The sequence below is a fragment of the Carassius auratus genome, unplaced genomic scaffold, assembly GCF_003368295.1.
Source record: "Carassius auratus strain Wakin unplaced genomic scaffold, ASM336829v1 scaf_tig00043294, whole genome shotgun sequence".
In the NCBI taxonomy this organism is placed as follows: Eukaryota; Metazoa; Chordata; class Actinopteri; order Cypriniformes; family Cyprinidae; genus Carassius; species Carassius auratus.
In genome coordinates this window covers 73,968-89,118 of record NW_020526771.1, presented here as the reverse complement: position 1 = coordinate 89,118, position 15,151 = coordinate 73,968, and the positions used below count along the sequence as shown (strand labels likewise).

The 15,151-nt window shown below is 36.4% G+C and overlaps 3 protein-coding genes across 7 annotated transcripts; all 3 read right to left on the bottom strand.

Annotated features, from left to right (window-relative positions):
* Positions 1-610: 610 nt before the first annotated feature.
* On the bottom strand, positions 611-11,530 carry LOC113086536 (SH3 domain-binding protein 5-like). 4 transcript variants are annotated; one of them, XM_026255433.1, is made up of 7 exons: positions 11,493-11,530; positions 7,769-8,057; positions 5,619-5,681; positions 4,761-4,889; positions 4,387-4,545; positions 3,649-3,822; positions 611-2,125 (listed from the first exon to the last, which is right to left on the bottom strand). In XM_026255433.1, exons 2-7 carry the CDS (start codon positions 7,991-7,993, stop codon positions 1,562-1,564), a joined length of 1,314 nt encoding a protein of 437 aa, XP_026111218.1. In that variant the 5' UTR covers positions 7,994-8,057; positions 11,493-11,530; the 3' UTR covers positions 611-1,561. The 4 variants fall into 4 exon arrangements, with proteins under 4 accessions (XP_026111218.1, XP_026111216.1, XP_026111217.1 ...); XM_026255431.1 differs by lacking the exon at positions 11,493-11,530 and adding an exon at positions 8,268-8,304; XM_026255432.1 differs by lacking the exon at positions 11,493-11,530 and adding an exon at positions 8,235-8,298.
* LOC113086534 (alpha-1,3-mannosyl-glycoprotein 2-beta-N-acetylglucosaminyltransferase-like) lies at positions 9,014-11,625 on the bottom strand. Of its 2 annotated transcripts, XM_026255429.1 has the most exons (3): positions 11,493-11,625; positions 10,293-11,223; positions 9,014-10,112 (listed from the first exon to the last, which is right to left on the bottom strand). In XM_026255429.1, exons 2-3 carry the CDS (start codon positions 10,950-10,952, stop codon positions 9,414-9,416), a joined length of 1,359 nt encoding a protein of 452 aa, XP_026111214.1. In that variant the 5' UTR covers positions 10,953-11,223; positions 11,493-11,625; the 3' UTR covers positions 9,014-9,413. The 2 variants fall into 2 exon arrangements, with proteins under 2 accessions (XP_026111214.1, XP_026111215.1); XM_026255430.1 differs by lacking the exon at positions 11,493-11,625 and having other exon boundaries at positions 10,293-11,339.
* A 569-nt stretch (positions 11,626-12,194) lies between these two features.
* Positions 12,195-14,037, bottom strand: LOC113086541 (uncharacterized). The gene is made up of 3 exons (XM_026255438.1): positions 13,376-14,037; positions 13,227-13,279; positions 12,195-12,872 (listed from the first exon to the last, which is right to left on the bottom strand). The coding sequence occupies exons 1-3, from the start codon at positions 13,890-13,892 to the stop codon at positions 12,783-12,785; spliced, it is 660 nt and encodes a 219-aa protein (XP_026111223.1). The 5' UTR covers positions 13,893-14,037; the 3' UTR covers positions 12,195-12,782.
* Positions 14,038-15,151: the final 1,114 nt, after the last annotated feature.

The following is a 15,151-nucleotide window of genomic DNA, read 5'->3' as shown; positions in this document are numbered from 1 at the left end:
TACAATCAGATTATACACAGACCGGGGGAAAGGAAGAACATTTTGCAACCACACTGTGTGAAATATTTTTGTCTCATTCTTTTTTAGAATCTAAATAGCTCAGGAGTCAGAAAGGTAGCAGATGCTGTGCTGACGGGAAGGTACAAATTGCCAGAGAAAGACTGCAGGGATGACTTCAGAGAGAATAAATTACAGTCAAAGTGTCTTATTTCAGTCATCTGCTGGAGCTTAACTTTCATTATTAGAGGAGAGAGTGCTCTGCCCTCACAGATCTAAGCCTGTTTTGATGGTGGCAGTTTATTAACATCAGGAGCGCCATTTGCTGACCGATACATTCTGAATCTAATTTACAACACCTAGATAACACAGAGGTACAGGTCAGTGCCTTTTTTCTGTTTTTATATCTTTTACTTTTCTTCATGTAAGATCAATCAAAAATCAACCAAAAACAAATAACTAAAATGTACATAAATGTGATCTTGTGTGGTTAGTTAGTGATCTTAGTGTGGTTATATATACATATATATCTCACACACACAAATAAATATATATAATGACTAAAAACGTTTTTTAAAAAGACATTCAAAATCCCAAAAATAATATATGTATATTTATTGTTCCATCAGAAGTTGCAAATGTCACCACTGTGCACATCTTCATACAGAACACTAATAAAGACAATAATATCAACTTCCAGTGCTCACACTGAGGGTTATTAAAGATGTATAAAGCACACTGAATGAACAGAATATCAAATAATGATTAAAAAAAATAGCATTCATAGACACCTAAAAATTCATTAAATTAAAATAGTGATTGTCTTAAACAGCAAAACATAAATGTTTAGTTTTAGAATCCCACCACTGAAAATAAACCCTTAATTTCTTCAACTGCACAAAATCTGTATTTCGGTCGGAATGAATGTTTCTTCTGATGAAAAGGCCAGAGTGCACTAATGCAAACGAGATGAATATAAAGCAAACCTCATGCATGCCATTTGTCACTTGAGCACAAACACTTTTTGTGAATCACTATTTCAAAGTCAGCATGGAAGAACATTAAAATGAAAATAATTTTACCTCATTTTAAAGGCATTTTACCTTCAAATAGTTTGTGTCAAGCGAACTAAAGTGGAGAGCAAAACTGACTTATTTTATCATGTCAGCTATAGAGATTATAATAAGACTGTTTTTATAAAGACACAGTTTTATACATTTGCATAGAAAAACATTAACTGCTTATCAGGATGAAGAAGAAATATATGATATTATTTATGATTAAGTTAATCAAACTGTAGGGTTGCTACCATTACAAATATTGTCAGTCTTTTACCACTTGATTTGAGATACCAAATCATCTCTCTCAAAAAAATAAATAAATAAAATAAAGAAAAAAATATATATATTAAGATTTTTAATTTGGTCTTTCTCCTTTACAAGTACTTATAAAAAGCTTAACAATAAATAAAAATAAAAAAATTGCTCAGTCAGTCAAGAATCAAGCTCAAAAATCATCAAGGAAAATGTAGAAAATATATAACGAGCATTATTTATAGACGCACTCATAAACTGACACTTCTTATGTGTTGTTTGAGGAACTCCGAAATGTCTGCGTTTATTTGCCTCACTAGCTTCTTATCATTCTCCGTCCCGTATCTCTCCCCTTCTTCACCTGAGAGACTGATGTCACTGCTGAGGTGGCCCAGGTGTTCAACTGAGTCACACTTTTCAAGATCAGAGATGATGGTCTGGAGGCTGACGATGGAAAGAGAGTCTGAACCAGACCGTGTCATCTCTGCTCTTCCCATGTCCACCCACCTGGAGTTCTGATGCGTATCCACCCACTCTCTAGTATTGGCCACACCCTCTTTTCCAGACACCCAATCGTTTGGTCTTGGGTGGCCTCCACAGGCTCCACCTTCGGTACCTGTGCTGTTGGTTGTCTCTGCTCCTACAGGAGGGCTCCGCCCACTGCACGTTTTGATTGGTCCATCCTTTGTTTGGTCCTGTTCCCTCTGGGCATGTATCTCCTCGCTGATTTCCTCCAGGTGGCGCAGAGTGCTGGAGTAATTTAACTTGGCTTTGGAAATACGCTCCTCTAATAGTAAAATTTTTGACTTGTGCTCCTGCAAAAACATGTTTACATCATTTTTAGCTCACACATTTTAACTGTAAATCAACATTTGTAAATGTACATTTGTCATCATTTACTCCCCTTAATGTTGCAGTAGAAGACAATATTTTCAGTGAATCATTCAAAATTGAAAAACAAAAGTTAGCCTGTTCATCTAAAAATATTTTTTTAGGGATTCAGAAGATTTGGAATATAGTGCAAAAGTTATATGGATTATGGATGGAGTTTTTAGAGACTGTAAATAAAATTAAAACAGATATCCACACAGAACATTCCCATACTCAAATTGCTGATTCTTTTGCTTAATTAAACAGGCTGGGTCATACATTGTTTGCTTGACAGCTTCTGCAGCTATTTTCATAGCTAGAAAAAAATCTGGCTAAATTATATCATGTTTTTTACAATTTATTTTTGCTAAAAACTCTAAAACTGTATTTCACTTCTGGGTCACACATTCAACTACAAAATTAATTTTTAACTAAGTTTAAAATACTCAAGACATATTTTATTCAATATATTCATATATAGTGAAATTGGTTTATGTACTAATATATCATAATATATCCCTTCCTGAGACAAGAGAGAAGCCACAAGAGTTTACATTGAATTAAAGGGATAGTTCATCCAAAAAAAAAAAAAAAATTATGTCACTAATAACTCGCCCTCATGTCGTTCCTAACCCGTGTGACCTCCGTTTATCTTCAGAACACAGTTTAAGATCATTTAGATTTAGTTCGAGAGCTCTCAGTCCCTCCATTGAAGCTGTGTGTACGGTCTACTGTCCATGTCCAGAAAGATAAGAAAAACATCATCAAAGTAGTCCATGTGACATCAGAGGGTCAGTTAGAATTCTTTTTAAGCATTGAAAATACATTTTGGTCCAAAAATAGCAAAAACTACGACTTTATTCAGCATTGTCTTCCGTGTCTGTTGTGAGAGAGTTCAAAACAAAGCAGTTTTGATATCCGGTTCGCGAACGAATCATTCGATGTAACCAGATCTTCTTGAACCAGTTCACCAAATCGAACTGAATCGTTTTAAACGGTTCGCATCTCCAATACGCATTAATCCACAAATGACTTAAGCTGTTAACTTTTTTAATGTGGCTGACACTCCCCTCTGAGTTCAAACAAACCAATATCCCGAAGTAATTCATTTACTCAAACAGTACACTGACTGAACTGCTGTGAAGAGAGAACTGAAGATGAACACCGAGCCAAGCCAGATAATGACTCGTTCACGAGTCAAACTGAATTGGATACTTTTTAAGAACCTGCAGGGACCCTGATTTTCGGAGCTCAGCAATATCGGTCCTCATTCATGTTAATTCTATGGAACACGATTGCTTTTATACTGTACATCTTTACTGGAACATGCCATGGATTTTGGATCAACTTGAGGGTGTGTAAATGATGACAGGATTTCATTTTTGGTTAACCTATTCCTTAAATTTGAGCAAGTATCCATAGTTTTTATACACCAACACTAGGCAAGTGTAATAACAGCTCAACATACCTCTAGAACGTCATTGAACTGAGCCTTGAGCTCAAAGTAAGACTTGGACTTGACGATGGATCTCTTCAGTGACTTCTGCAGCTCCTGCACGCGGGCTTCTGCCTCCTGACACAGCTGGGTGACAAGCATGTGCCCACGTTCGCTCTTTATGCGCTCCTCCTCCGCCTCGTTCACCTGCACAGTTTCAAGTCACTCATGGCAAGCTCAGTGCAATGCTGTGTGTGTGTGCAAAATATACTCTGTGTGGATATATAAACCGTACTTCATCCTCATTGTACTTGCACATTCACATTTGGGTCAAATGAGGGGTTAATGGTGCAAATGTTACATGTTTTCATGTACAAAAAGGTCAAACAGGCTTTTGGTTGCGCAATATAAAAATACTGTATTAAATATATTGTTCAGCAGTTAGGGGGCAGTAAGATTTATTTTTTAGAAAGAAATTAATAGTTTTATTTAGCAAGGATACATTAAATGCACAAAAATATTAAGCAGCAAAACTGTTTTTAACAGTGATTGATTGATCAGAAAATCAGCATATTAGAACTGTTCTTTTAGAACTAGTTATTTGAAATTGTAAATTAATTCACAATATATCTGTTTTTGCTGTACCATGGTGGGCACAAGACACTTCTTTAAAAAAAAAAAATCTGCCGCATGATTCAGTCATGAAACAAAGGTCCAAGAAAACATGCTCAAGTCACTTGTAAAGATATGCTAGAGAGAAAATTGGCCAACCTTTGAGGTTGCATGATTCAGCATCTCTTGCCAGGTTGGATCTAGCGTCTTGACTGCAGTGAGGCCCTGTTCAGCCACGTGGACCATCTCTCGAGCAGCCAAGTGCATGGACACTGCTCTCTCAAAGCTGAGCGCTGCTTTCTGGGTCTCCTGCTGGGCCTAAGATGGATGAAACTAATCATAATGCATTTAAGAGACTATAGGTTTCATCAGATGAAGGTTCTGATAGTTGCCATAGAAAAACAGGCAAAAATACGATATGATGTTTTGGCATGAACAACTAAATAACATTTTAACCTGTTTAAATTAATAATAATAGTTATAAAGTATGACTGTTTTTCTCAATGCTGAGCTAAAGATGAGTGTTTGTCCACCTCTTTTGCTTTTCTTCGTGCCTCATAGTAAGGTCTGGCCTTCTCGATGCAGGACCCCAGTTCTGAACTTTTCGCCTTGAGTTTAAGCACAGAGTCACTCATTATCCTCCTATGGCTGGACCGAACCTCCTGACAACAAAAACAATGTTTTTCACAAATCACACAAGCCATTCACAACAAGTTAATAATAATAACATAAAGTGTGTAAATCATGAGTGTTCATCTTGTTTGCCATCTAAGAGAGAGAGAATCATATAAGCCTTCTCTTATCTGCATAATATGGTGTAAGGTTATTATAGTTAACTGAAACTAAAACTAATTTAGGTCATCTTGATGTGCTAAAACTAAGATAAAAATTACATAAACATAAAAAAAATAACTAATTAAATTACAACAAATAACATTAAAATTGCTAAAAAAAAAATATAATGGAAAAAAAACACACACACACACACATACACATATATATATATATATATATATATATATATATATATATATATGTGTGTGTGTGTGTGTGTGTGTATATACATATATATATATATATATATATATATATATATATATATATATATAAAATATTTATAATATGTATGTATAATATGTATGCATACTGTGTGTGTAATGATGATATAACATTAGGTGTGGTGCCCTTAATATTCAATTATTGATCTGGGCTGATAGCAGAAAGATTGCAGGTTTGATCCAAAGTACAGTCTAACTAAAACTGAGATTATAGTCCTGTACGCTGAATTAAAAGTGTCTATTAAATGACAAAGAGCCATAATAATAAGCATATATTTAAGTGCAAAAAACAGTCCCAAATGTCCTTGAGGTCAGGAAAAAATTTTCACATACTTGTAGTTCCAGTTCCATTTTGTTGATCTCCTCACTTGCCTCGTTCAGACGCTCCAGTGCCTCCTAGACACAGAAACACAGCAGGTCATAGTCGCCTAATGGTAAATGATCTTGGCTGCTGGCTTAAAGGTTGCTGGTTCAAGCCAAAATAAGGGTGAGCCAGAAACTGGAGAGTCACGGAGATCACAATAAACTCCATGAAAATACCTTTGGGGAAACTTTATGATAACCAACATTATTATCAGTTGTAATATAATATTAATGCCCGAAATGCACAGATGCAGAATCCAGGAGTCAAAGGGTGGTGACTTCAAAGAACATAAAAAAGATATTTTAGATTCTTTAAATAAAATATAACGTATGATTCTCATGACGTAATAATAAATGAAAATAGTAATAGATAAAACATGTAAAGATATATATACTAGTAAAGAATAAAAATGTTTGACCTTTTTTTATTTATATTGCACATACAAATAGTTCAAAAACAAAATGTTGATTCACAACGCACATTCATAACTGAATGTCCATGAACTACAAAGCTGTTAAGGGGGGGTGAAATGCTCGTTTTCACTCAATATCCTGTTAATCTTGAGTACCTATAGAGTAGTACTGCATCCTTCATAACTCCAAAAAGTCTTTGGTTTTATTATATTCATAAGAGAAAGATAGTCTGTACCGATTTTTCCCGGAAAAACACGACCGGCTGGAGGCGTGACGTGTGGGCGGAGCTAAAGAATCAAGAGCACGAGTAAGCTTTTGCGTTGAGAGCGTTTGGAAGCTGAGGAAAAAAAACAACCAAAACAAACCATGGCTAACAGTCAGATTCAGAGTATATTTATGATTCAGAATCAGATCCAGAGGCTGAAATTTAGCAAGAGCAGCCTCAGCAACGACGTCTCTATGTGGTATGTACTTAAACTGTACATATTTGCTTAGCGGTTTTGGAAAATGACTAAGTTCCACTTTGTCGTCTTTTTTTTTTTTTAAGCTGTACATGTGGAAAGTGCAGTTTGATGACAACATCGCATGTGGTTTACTTAATGTGCTTATGCGGCGATAGCCAAGTTAACAACACAGAGATATTTGAGGCAGTTTTACTCACCGCATGCGGTTCCAACACACGATCGTGACCCTTTTTCGTTGGGACTGCATCATTCTTAAGAAATAAACGATGTGCAAATCCGGCGTCAAACTGGGCCTTGTTTGTAAAACAAGCATCTTCGAAATGCAGGGGAACAAACACAAACACTTGCACAACTCCGTTGATGCTCTGTAAAAATAAACTCCATCCACTGGTCCCTTAATGCTGTTTCTCTTTTGGTAATCTGTGCAGGGTTGTCTTGCCCTGGCAACCAAAAACACACTTCTTTTGTGACATTCCGCGATGCTCTCGCTCTGGTCAGTGGATGTCTCGTCTCTGCTCTGCTATACGGGAGCGCGCGCTCTTCAGGCAGACGTGCCCGTAGGACCCATATAAAGAAATTCCGCTCCATCTAACGTCACACAGAGCCATACTCGAAAAAAACTTTCCGAAACTTGTGACAAACCGGAAGGAGCATTTTTGGAACAGAAATACTCCTTCAAACGTACAACTTAATTTTGGAAACTTTGTCCATGTTTAGCATGGGAATCCAACTCTTTAACAGTGTAAAAAACTCAGTATGCATGAAATAGCATTTCACCCCCCCTTTAAGCATTAAAACATATGTTAATCATTTATTAATTATGCTTTGATAAATAGTCTGCTTAGAGGGCTTGATTTATATATTGATATATATTAATAAATCACAACAATAGTGTTGTGGTTTATTTGCACAAAAAATATTCACTGTTTGTCCACTGGTTTGCACTCTATCTGCCATGTGCCTTGCGCTGCATTATTTAACTTTATTTTTATTTTTATAATGTCTCTTTTTACATGCTCTTATTGTATAGTTGTATCTTATATTTTATATTTGATCTAGATTTTTAGGCTCTACTGTTAGGGTTATCTGTATGCACCAAGGATCTGACAGTTATGCAATGTCGATTCTCTGTATATATGTACTGTACAGTAACTTACATGTGGAAGAATTGACAATAAAGCAGACTTGACTTGTGTGAGATGTTAGCACAGTGTGCTAATTTAAATGTCCGTTTAACGTTACCTGGATTCTAGGATCTAATTCCTCCTCAGTCAGTTTTCCATGCAGTGAGTTTTCATCTTGACATTTAGATCTATCAGAGTCTTTGCCCTCCATCTCTGTCTCCTCGGATTCCCCGTCAGCTTCTCTGCTTTCGTCCGTCACCTCCTCCGGCTGATTTCCTCCTCTCTCCTCCACTGAAAGTGCTCCTGAACCCGCAGGACATTCACGCGAAACCGCTGGATCCATTTACAGGCCTCTCCGTATATCCGAGATCAAATGTTGACGATTAACAAGGCGAAAACTGTCAGATCTGAAGCGAAACAAAGAAGTAACGTCACTTGTCTATATTTTAAATGTCTTTGCCTTCATTATTTACTGTGGTAACGTTAGTTTGTTCGCTACTGCAAATGCCTCTCAGCAAATAAATAAACCGGTTTGATGAGTTTAAAAGTGCCTTGAAAGATAAACTCAAGAATATGAAGATTACATGACAAATAATCGCCAAAAGTCCATTATACGCCTCAGTTTTACCCCATGGCTAACATCGTACTCCCTCCGCCATTCAACAACACGAAATGTGATATACGAGTGAGGTAAATATAAAACGCGAAACGAAACCCTTTAGGACTAATGAGCTACTGTAGTTGACGTCGTGTAACGTAATAGCGTGGGAACGTTTTAGTGACTCATGTAATGACTCGTTTGTGTGGCTAATAAATAGTCATGTTTTTTATTTGGTAAATTTCATACACAAAAGAAAAAATAGTATTTCTAAACTATGTTTTAGGGTATTTATGGTTCAATTTCTTCTTTGACTCTCGTATTGCTAACAAAATAAATAGATACAATTTTATTTGGTAACGTAAATTGAAATGTTAAACTTTGATCTGCTGTTTTTATTTTTATTTCTTTTTCATTAACCCTCCGTATTAGTATGTTTTCATTATTTTGAGTTATTTTTATATGTAAATTATTTTTGTTGTATGCTTATGACTGAATTGAAATATTGTTGCTGCAGTTATGAATATTCTAGTGTATTATTTTATTAGCATTTTATTTATCTGAGCAATAAATGAGTCATAATAATAGAAGTAAAACACAAAACATAAGTGTCAAATGATTTTTCCTCACATATTTCAAACACTATTCCATGAACCATACACAATTTAATAAAGTGAAAGTGACAAAAAAGTGAAAAATAAAGACAGATGTGAAGCAAAAAAAAAAAAAAACACACAAAAAAACCTACATTCAAAGGCACTTAGAGCAGTATTCACAGTATTAAAAATAAGTGTTTTTTTTAAACATATTTACCCTAATTTTTAGTTCCTGGACAAATATACTTTCTGTGAAAAATGTGTATAGCTGGTCAGCATAAGATTTAGGTTTAATCTGTGAGTTTAATGGTGACATAGTTCTCAGATAAATCCTAGCTGACTTCATAAAGACAAATAATGAAACCTGAGGCAAAAAGTCTGAGTGATCAATATGTTATCATCTTTGGTATTATATCTCTTTTCTAAAACCCTTACTAGAGTTTTTTTCCATTATTAAGCAGCACAATGGAATTCTAAGGCAAGGTGATACAGAACAGGTAATATGCAATAGAATTTTCATGTGTTTCACATCTTAATAAAAAATTCCTGTGATGTAGGCGAAGCCCACTTCAACTCCAGCTCGGATTGTACTGGCTCCATCCTGCTGGTGGAGCTAAATAGACCCTCTTTCCACGGAAAAGGAAATGAACTACACCTCTATACCCAGCTCGTGGGACTCCTGACTTCAGGTCATCCATCACACCAAGATTGCGAGCCAATGTTTTAAAACTGTCAGGGCTAGAATACTGCACCCGAAATGGGCCAGAACCAGTTAGTTTCCCACTTTGCAAGTCCTCCACAGTGACAACCGAAGCACTGTAAACCTCCTTCTCAAAACTCTCATCATATTTCTTCTTTTCTAAATAAGAAAGGTCCATTTTTGTAAAAGGCACAAATTCGGTATTGAGCTTAATAAAGCGGAGGTACTTGTCGTAAAACTGCCCTAAACTCACACCCTTCCGACCGAACGTTAAAGTTCTGGAAATTTCTGGTCTTATGCAGGACCTGTCTCTGCGCTGACTGGGTTGGCGCATCCAGTCGTCCCAAAACGAGGCCGGCCATTTGGGCTCTATCTCTGCCCAGAGGTCTTTTGTGAACATCCAGCCCAAGCCTGGGAAAAAATCTGTCCTGTACAACAGGCTTGCTTTTCCAGGGTCCACAAATCCTTCCCTGCCATTGTCATTCCAGGCAGACACGCACCACAGAGTCGGGTCTGATTTTAAAATTGGATGAAGTGCTCTGAAGTACTCAAAAAAATCAGGGGCAACCTGGTGAAAGTAATAAAACATACCATCAACAAAAGAAAATAATTCACCATTCACCATAATTCAACAATTAATGATATTTTGTATGAATGGGTTTCATGTTTTCACTTTTTGTATTAAGTGTTCTTCTAATAATAGAGTTTATACAAACAATGTGTATTAAAAGGTTGCAGTTTAAGTTACCTCCAAATCATCCTCCACAACAACAACCGAGGAGTATGAAAAGGTGTTGAAAACCTGGTTGAATGCCCAACGGTAATGTCGTGAGATTTTGTAGTAACCCTGGAACTTCTTATACTGTGGAGGTACTGAGATATCAGAAAGATCAGGCTGTTTGATATGAGTCAGCTGACTGCCATACGAGGCGATCACGTCAGACGTTTCTGCGTGTCCACAGTCCTGGCTCACGATGATTGGATAGAGTTCGGCCGACGGTCGGTGCTCAATGAGTTTGTCAAGGCAGCGTTTCACGGTCACACGATTACAGGCAATGACTAAAATAGGGATGACCACCGGAACTGAATGTTCAGCTTGTGATTTTGATTTAGCAGCTGTCACACCACCTTTGTTCTCCCAAACCGACCAATGGCTCTGGATTTGCAATAGGATCTTCTTCTGCGATTCAATTTCAGCTTCAAATGCATTAGCTACACGCATCACTTCATTCATAATATTTCCAAACTGGTCTCCTCCAGCTCTGTCCCCCTTGTTACCAAGTTCGTCCGGGCTGTCTAGAGCCCCTTGAGTGGAAGGGCGTCTCATGAGGACAAAAAAAAGAATAACGTTCCATGCTACAAATACGAAAGCACCACAAATGATAAGAGGACTTCTTTTGCGTAGCATGGCCTGATGTGTGATAGGACAGAGGATTCAGGAAGGAAGAAATGGGAATGTAGAACAGGAAGGTTTGATAAAGGGATGTGAAAAAGAGTCTTGTGGATATTATTTTTTTCTTCTATTCACATGCTTTGCATATTTTTCAGTCAGCTTTCACTATTGTAGAAGCAATATGTAACATTACACCGATGGAAGGTGAAAGTAAGACATATTTCAGGTTTCAGGATTCTGATATAGACATTTCTATCCAAAGTGGCATGGTGAATTTCTGCAGAGCCTGTAAAACAAGCATTATTAACAGATATTAAGCAAAGAAAAAGCATGCATATGTGTGCCCGTTTTATTAGTCAGAAATACTGCACTGTAAGAGCAAATATGGACACGAGTTATGAAGAAGATCCCTTCGTCGATCAACAATCTCACCTGTAGCTCTTCCTTCCAGCCACAACAGTTAAACAGTAGGAGACTAAACCATTCGGTTCATCACATATGAGGGCTGAGATTAAACAACACTAGGATGCGTAAAAAATGCCAACATATACTTACATGTGTCAACGCGCTCTCATACTCTGGCATGTTTCCCGTCTTCTACAGACATACTTCCGTTGCATTAAAGATTATGTCCCATTTCAACTCATCCAAGTAATTTATATGAATCTAATGTGGCAAAGACGTTAAACGATCGTTAATTTGAAGCACGGTAAACTTCCTGCCTTTGCATATACGCTTCAAGATTTGCTCGAGAATGCAAGAGTACTTGACTTCCGGGTGGCGTCATGGTGGGGCGGGATGGTGATGTGGGTAATCATAAGGCCTCGTGGTGTTTATGCTGATCCCGCAAAATTTATTAGTAGGGTCTCTGAAAACAGGTGTCCCCCTCAGTTAGAAAAGTCTTGTGCCAGACGTAGCTAAATTGGAACTTATGAATTTCATTAAATCATAAAATGATCCAACATTCATTGTATGTTTGGATATCACCTGCAATTAGAGTTTTCTAAGCCTTGAAAATGCATGCTACTTAATAAAACCAACTACTCTGTTAAGATGCAATAAAATAATAGGATTCAAGATTTTTGCAGGATAATACAGTAGCTAGTCAACATTTGAAGTGGATCAAAACCTTATCAAAGTTGTCCTAAAACCTAAAACCAAAATGTACTCTTGTCTCAGGACAACATTGATAAACTTTTTTGATAAACTTCAAATGTTGATTATTGTATATTTATTCCTGACATGCAGATAGAAATCCAATACAGACAGACAGACAGACATATAGATGGAAGTAATCAAAAAGTCATGAGAATAGAGCCAGATTGGGCTCTGTTTTTATTTTATTGAGTCAGATTCAAATCTCAAGATAATTTTTTTTTTTGTAAGATTGTAAAATTTATTTAAAAAAAAAAACACAAATTCTTGATGTTTTTAATGAAGCATTATTATGTGGCCTATTTAATAATAAACAAAGTCAAACAAGCATTGCAGCATCAGATTCCTGTTCACTTAACATTCTTATTCATACTTTTTTTTTTAAGTTACCAGATTAGAAAAGCTGAAGATGGCCAGCAGTTTGTATAGTAATAATAGTTTCTTACTCCAAAGGGAAAATTTGTCTGGCAATAACAGTGCAAAATCAAGTAGACAGTGTATAAAACAATACAATACATCCCATAAAGCTGAAGTAAACAAGACAGCACATGAAAGAACATAAGAGTGCAATTACTGACATTCTATACATTTACATATATCTATAGTTCTGTCTATCAATCAATCATTCTATCTATCTATGAAAGTGCATTTGTGAGAAGTGCATGCCATCCACAGTCTCTAGAAGACAACTCATTCCCCAGGTTCAGCTCCTTCCAGTGTCTTAGGTCGATCCTTGTGATGTTCAGAAGTACATTTGACACATCCACTAAACTTATCACACTACAAAAAAGAAAACAGTATTGTTATACAACATTTAAGCTATACCATAGCAGTATGTTCTAGCTTCTGACTCTTAAAACATATAGCTAATATAATTTCTGTACTTTAATACAGGAAAATCCACCTTTATTAATAGTTTTGAATAGCATGTCGTCATTTCCTGGAGATTTATTTAAAATTTAGAAATTAATATATATATATATATATATATATATATATATATATATATATATATATATATATATATATACTAGAATTATTATTATTATTAATATATAATTATTTTTATTATTATTATTAGGTTAAATGTTTGACATCTTGTGACCTTTTAAAACCACACCGGCGACAACTTACATCCGGATGAAGCTGGTTCCAGCCAATTCCAAGTTTCCGCACACTGTCTGACACTGCGGTTGATAAATATATCAGTTTATTTTTTAAAATCCACAAAAAGCCAAGAGAAAACAATGGATTCACATTACTGTAGTTTAGCGTGCTCTTACTCCGAGCGCAAACTATACAAATACAGCAAGTGCATGGATAATCTGAGTTTAGTTTTCGTAAATAAGTGCCATCCAGTCGAAGAACCAGGCTGTTGTTGGATAAAACACTGTAACGTTGGGATTTAAAAGCAAAAGTTTTATCCGACGTCAGTTTCGTCTTTGGCCATTGATTTGGTTCACTTGATACTTTCATGGTTAAGATTTTGTTGTCAGTCTTTAGGGAGCTTTTGACCAGAAGATCTTTGGATTCACTATTTCCTCTCGAAGATTTACCCGAACAACCCGTTTCAAATCGCGCTGAAATGGTCAAAACTCCGGGAATCTCCACTCGCTCCCTGTGAAATATGAATCCCCATAGAGAGCGAAAATAAGATTTGACCGAGTCTCCTCTACATGTCATCCCGAGCCCGTACACTGAGGCGGGAGCCCGCTTCTTGCTCGCCTGTTTTCGGGCGAGGATATTCCCCTGACACCGGAGAACAGCTGACAGGGCAGAAGCGGAGGGAGTCGAAGCCATCGCACACTTTCTTTTGGGACTCTCGTGGTCCTTTTTAAATGCAGTCCTTACGATTAACGCCGACTAAAATCACTTTTGGGTGCTGAAAGAGGGGTTGAGCAACGCCAGAGCCAGAACTTTAATGGCACAATTTACCCAGCGTTATGTGGAGCCTCGCTACACGACTTGCGTCAGATCGAGGGGTGTTGGTTATTCAACAACCCGCATGTGTGCAAAAATCGTGTACTTCACATGACTCCCTCGTGTACACAGTGTGCTAATTACACGGTTATTTTCTAGATGACAGGGTACTACCTTTAATTTTAAGGCACTTGCGGGAAACCAGAAAAATGAATTTGCAACCCAATTTGTTTAGGAACGTAGGCTACCGCTTGCACAAGTCAAAGGCCAATAATCTTTACGACATTTAAAAACATAATATGAAATGTCCATTTATAATAATGATAGTAATAACAATATTGACGATTTGTCAATTGCTGGTTACGTGACGAGAACACCATAGTCAACTTTTTTTCGAGATAATTTGTTTATTTTTATTTTTTTATTTATAAAAACAAGATTATATAAATAAAAATCTCACAATTTAGGATTAAAATAAATAATTTACTATATAAATAATATATAAAAAGAAATGTGTAGCCTATGTAGGCTATAAAGACCATTTAAAGTGCAAAAATATAGCCTCCAACCTAGATGATCTTGACAGGCTGACAGATAGCTATGGTTTATAAATATAAGAGTGTGCCTTTGCACAGTTATGATGACGCAGTAATGTGCCAAATATGCTACATTTTGAAATGAATATAATATATTGCATATTAAGCTAAATTTTGATGCTCCATCTCCTTATGACCCTTCAATGGACAAAGCAGTGGAATGGAGAACTGGAGAAACAGGCTTGCATTTTAACAGAAAGCAAATCAGTCTAAAATGTAATTTGTAAATGTCTGCACTGTATAGAATATACACTGGAGGGAATTTGAGCTCTCTTTTTGATGGATACCTAGTCTGTAGTGATAACTGCAAAACAGGACTGACCAGAAAGGGAAAGAATTTAGCAGAACCAGTCTAACACATAGACCAACATTGGGATAAATAATGTATTAGTATTATCCATGTTGTCCTAAATTCGCAAGTTTATTGATGCATGTCTTTGACATTGACAAATAAATGTTTTCTACCATATTTGTTCAACCTATGTAAGTTACTTGCATTTTACTCTTTTCATTTGAGCACTGTTTTTACTCTGCTATCAGAGC

What these genes read in the sequence shown, in the direction of transcription:
- LOC113086536 (XM_026255433.1), bottom strand. Translation starts at nt 7,993, where the DNA reads ATGGATCCAGCGGTTTCGCGTGAATGTCCTGCGGGTTCAGGAGCACTT. An exon ending in CACGAAGAAAAGCAAAAGAG is followed by an intron (nt 4,546 to 4,760) that starts GTGGACAAACAC and finishes CATCCATCTTAG; the next exon opens with GCCCAGCAGGAGACCCAGAA. An exon ending in TGAATCATGCAACCTCAAAG is followed by an intron (nt 3,823 to 4,386) that starts GTTGGCCAATTT and finishes GAAACTGTGCAG; the next exon opens with GTGAACGAGGCGGAGGAGGA.
- LOC113086534 (XM_026255429.1), bottom strand. Translation starts at nt 10,952, where the DNA reads ATGCTACGCAAAAGAAGTCCTCTTATCATTTGTGGTGCTTTCGTATTT. An exon ending in TTGTGGAGGATGATTTGGAG is followed by an intron (nt 10,113 to 10,292) that starts GTAACTTAAACT and finishes TACTTTCACCAG; the next exon opens with GTTGCCCCTGATTTTTTTGA.
- LOC113086541 (XM_026255438.1), bottom strand. Translation starts at nt 13,892, where the DNA reads ATGGCTTCGACTCCCTCCGCTTCTGCCCTGTCAGCTGTTCTCCGGTGT. An exon ending in TTGTATAGTTTGCGCTCGGA is followed by an intron (nt 13,280 to 13,375) that starts GTAAGAGCACGC and finishes TATCAACCGCAG; the next exon opens with TGTCAGACAGTGTGCGGAAA. An exon ending in GGAACCAGCTTCATCCGGAT is followed by an intron (nt 12,873 to 13,226) that starts GTAAGTTGTCGC and finishes TCTTTTTTGTAG; the next exon opens with TGTGATAAGTTTAGTGGATG.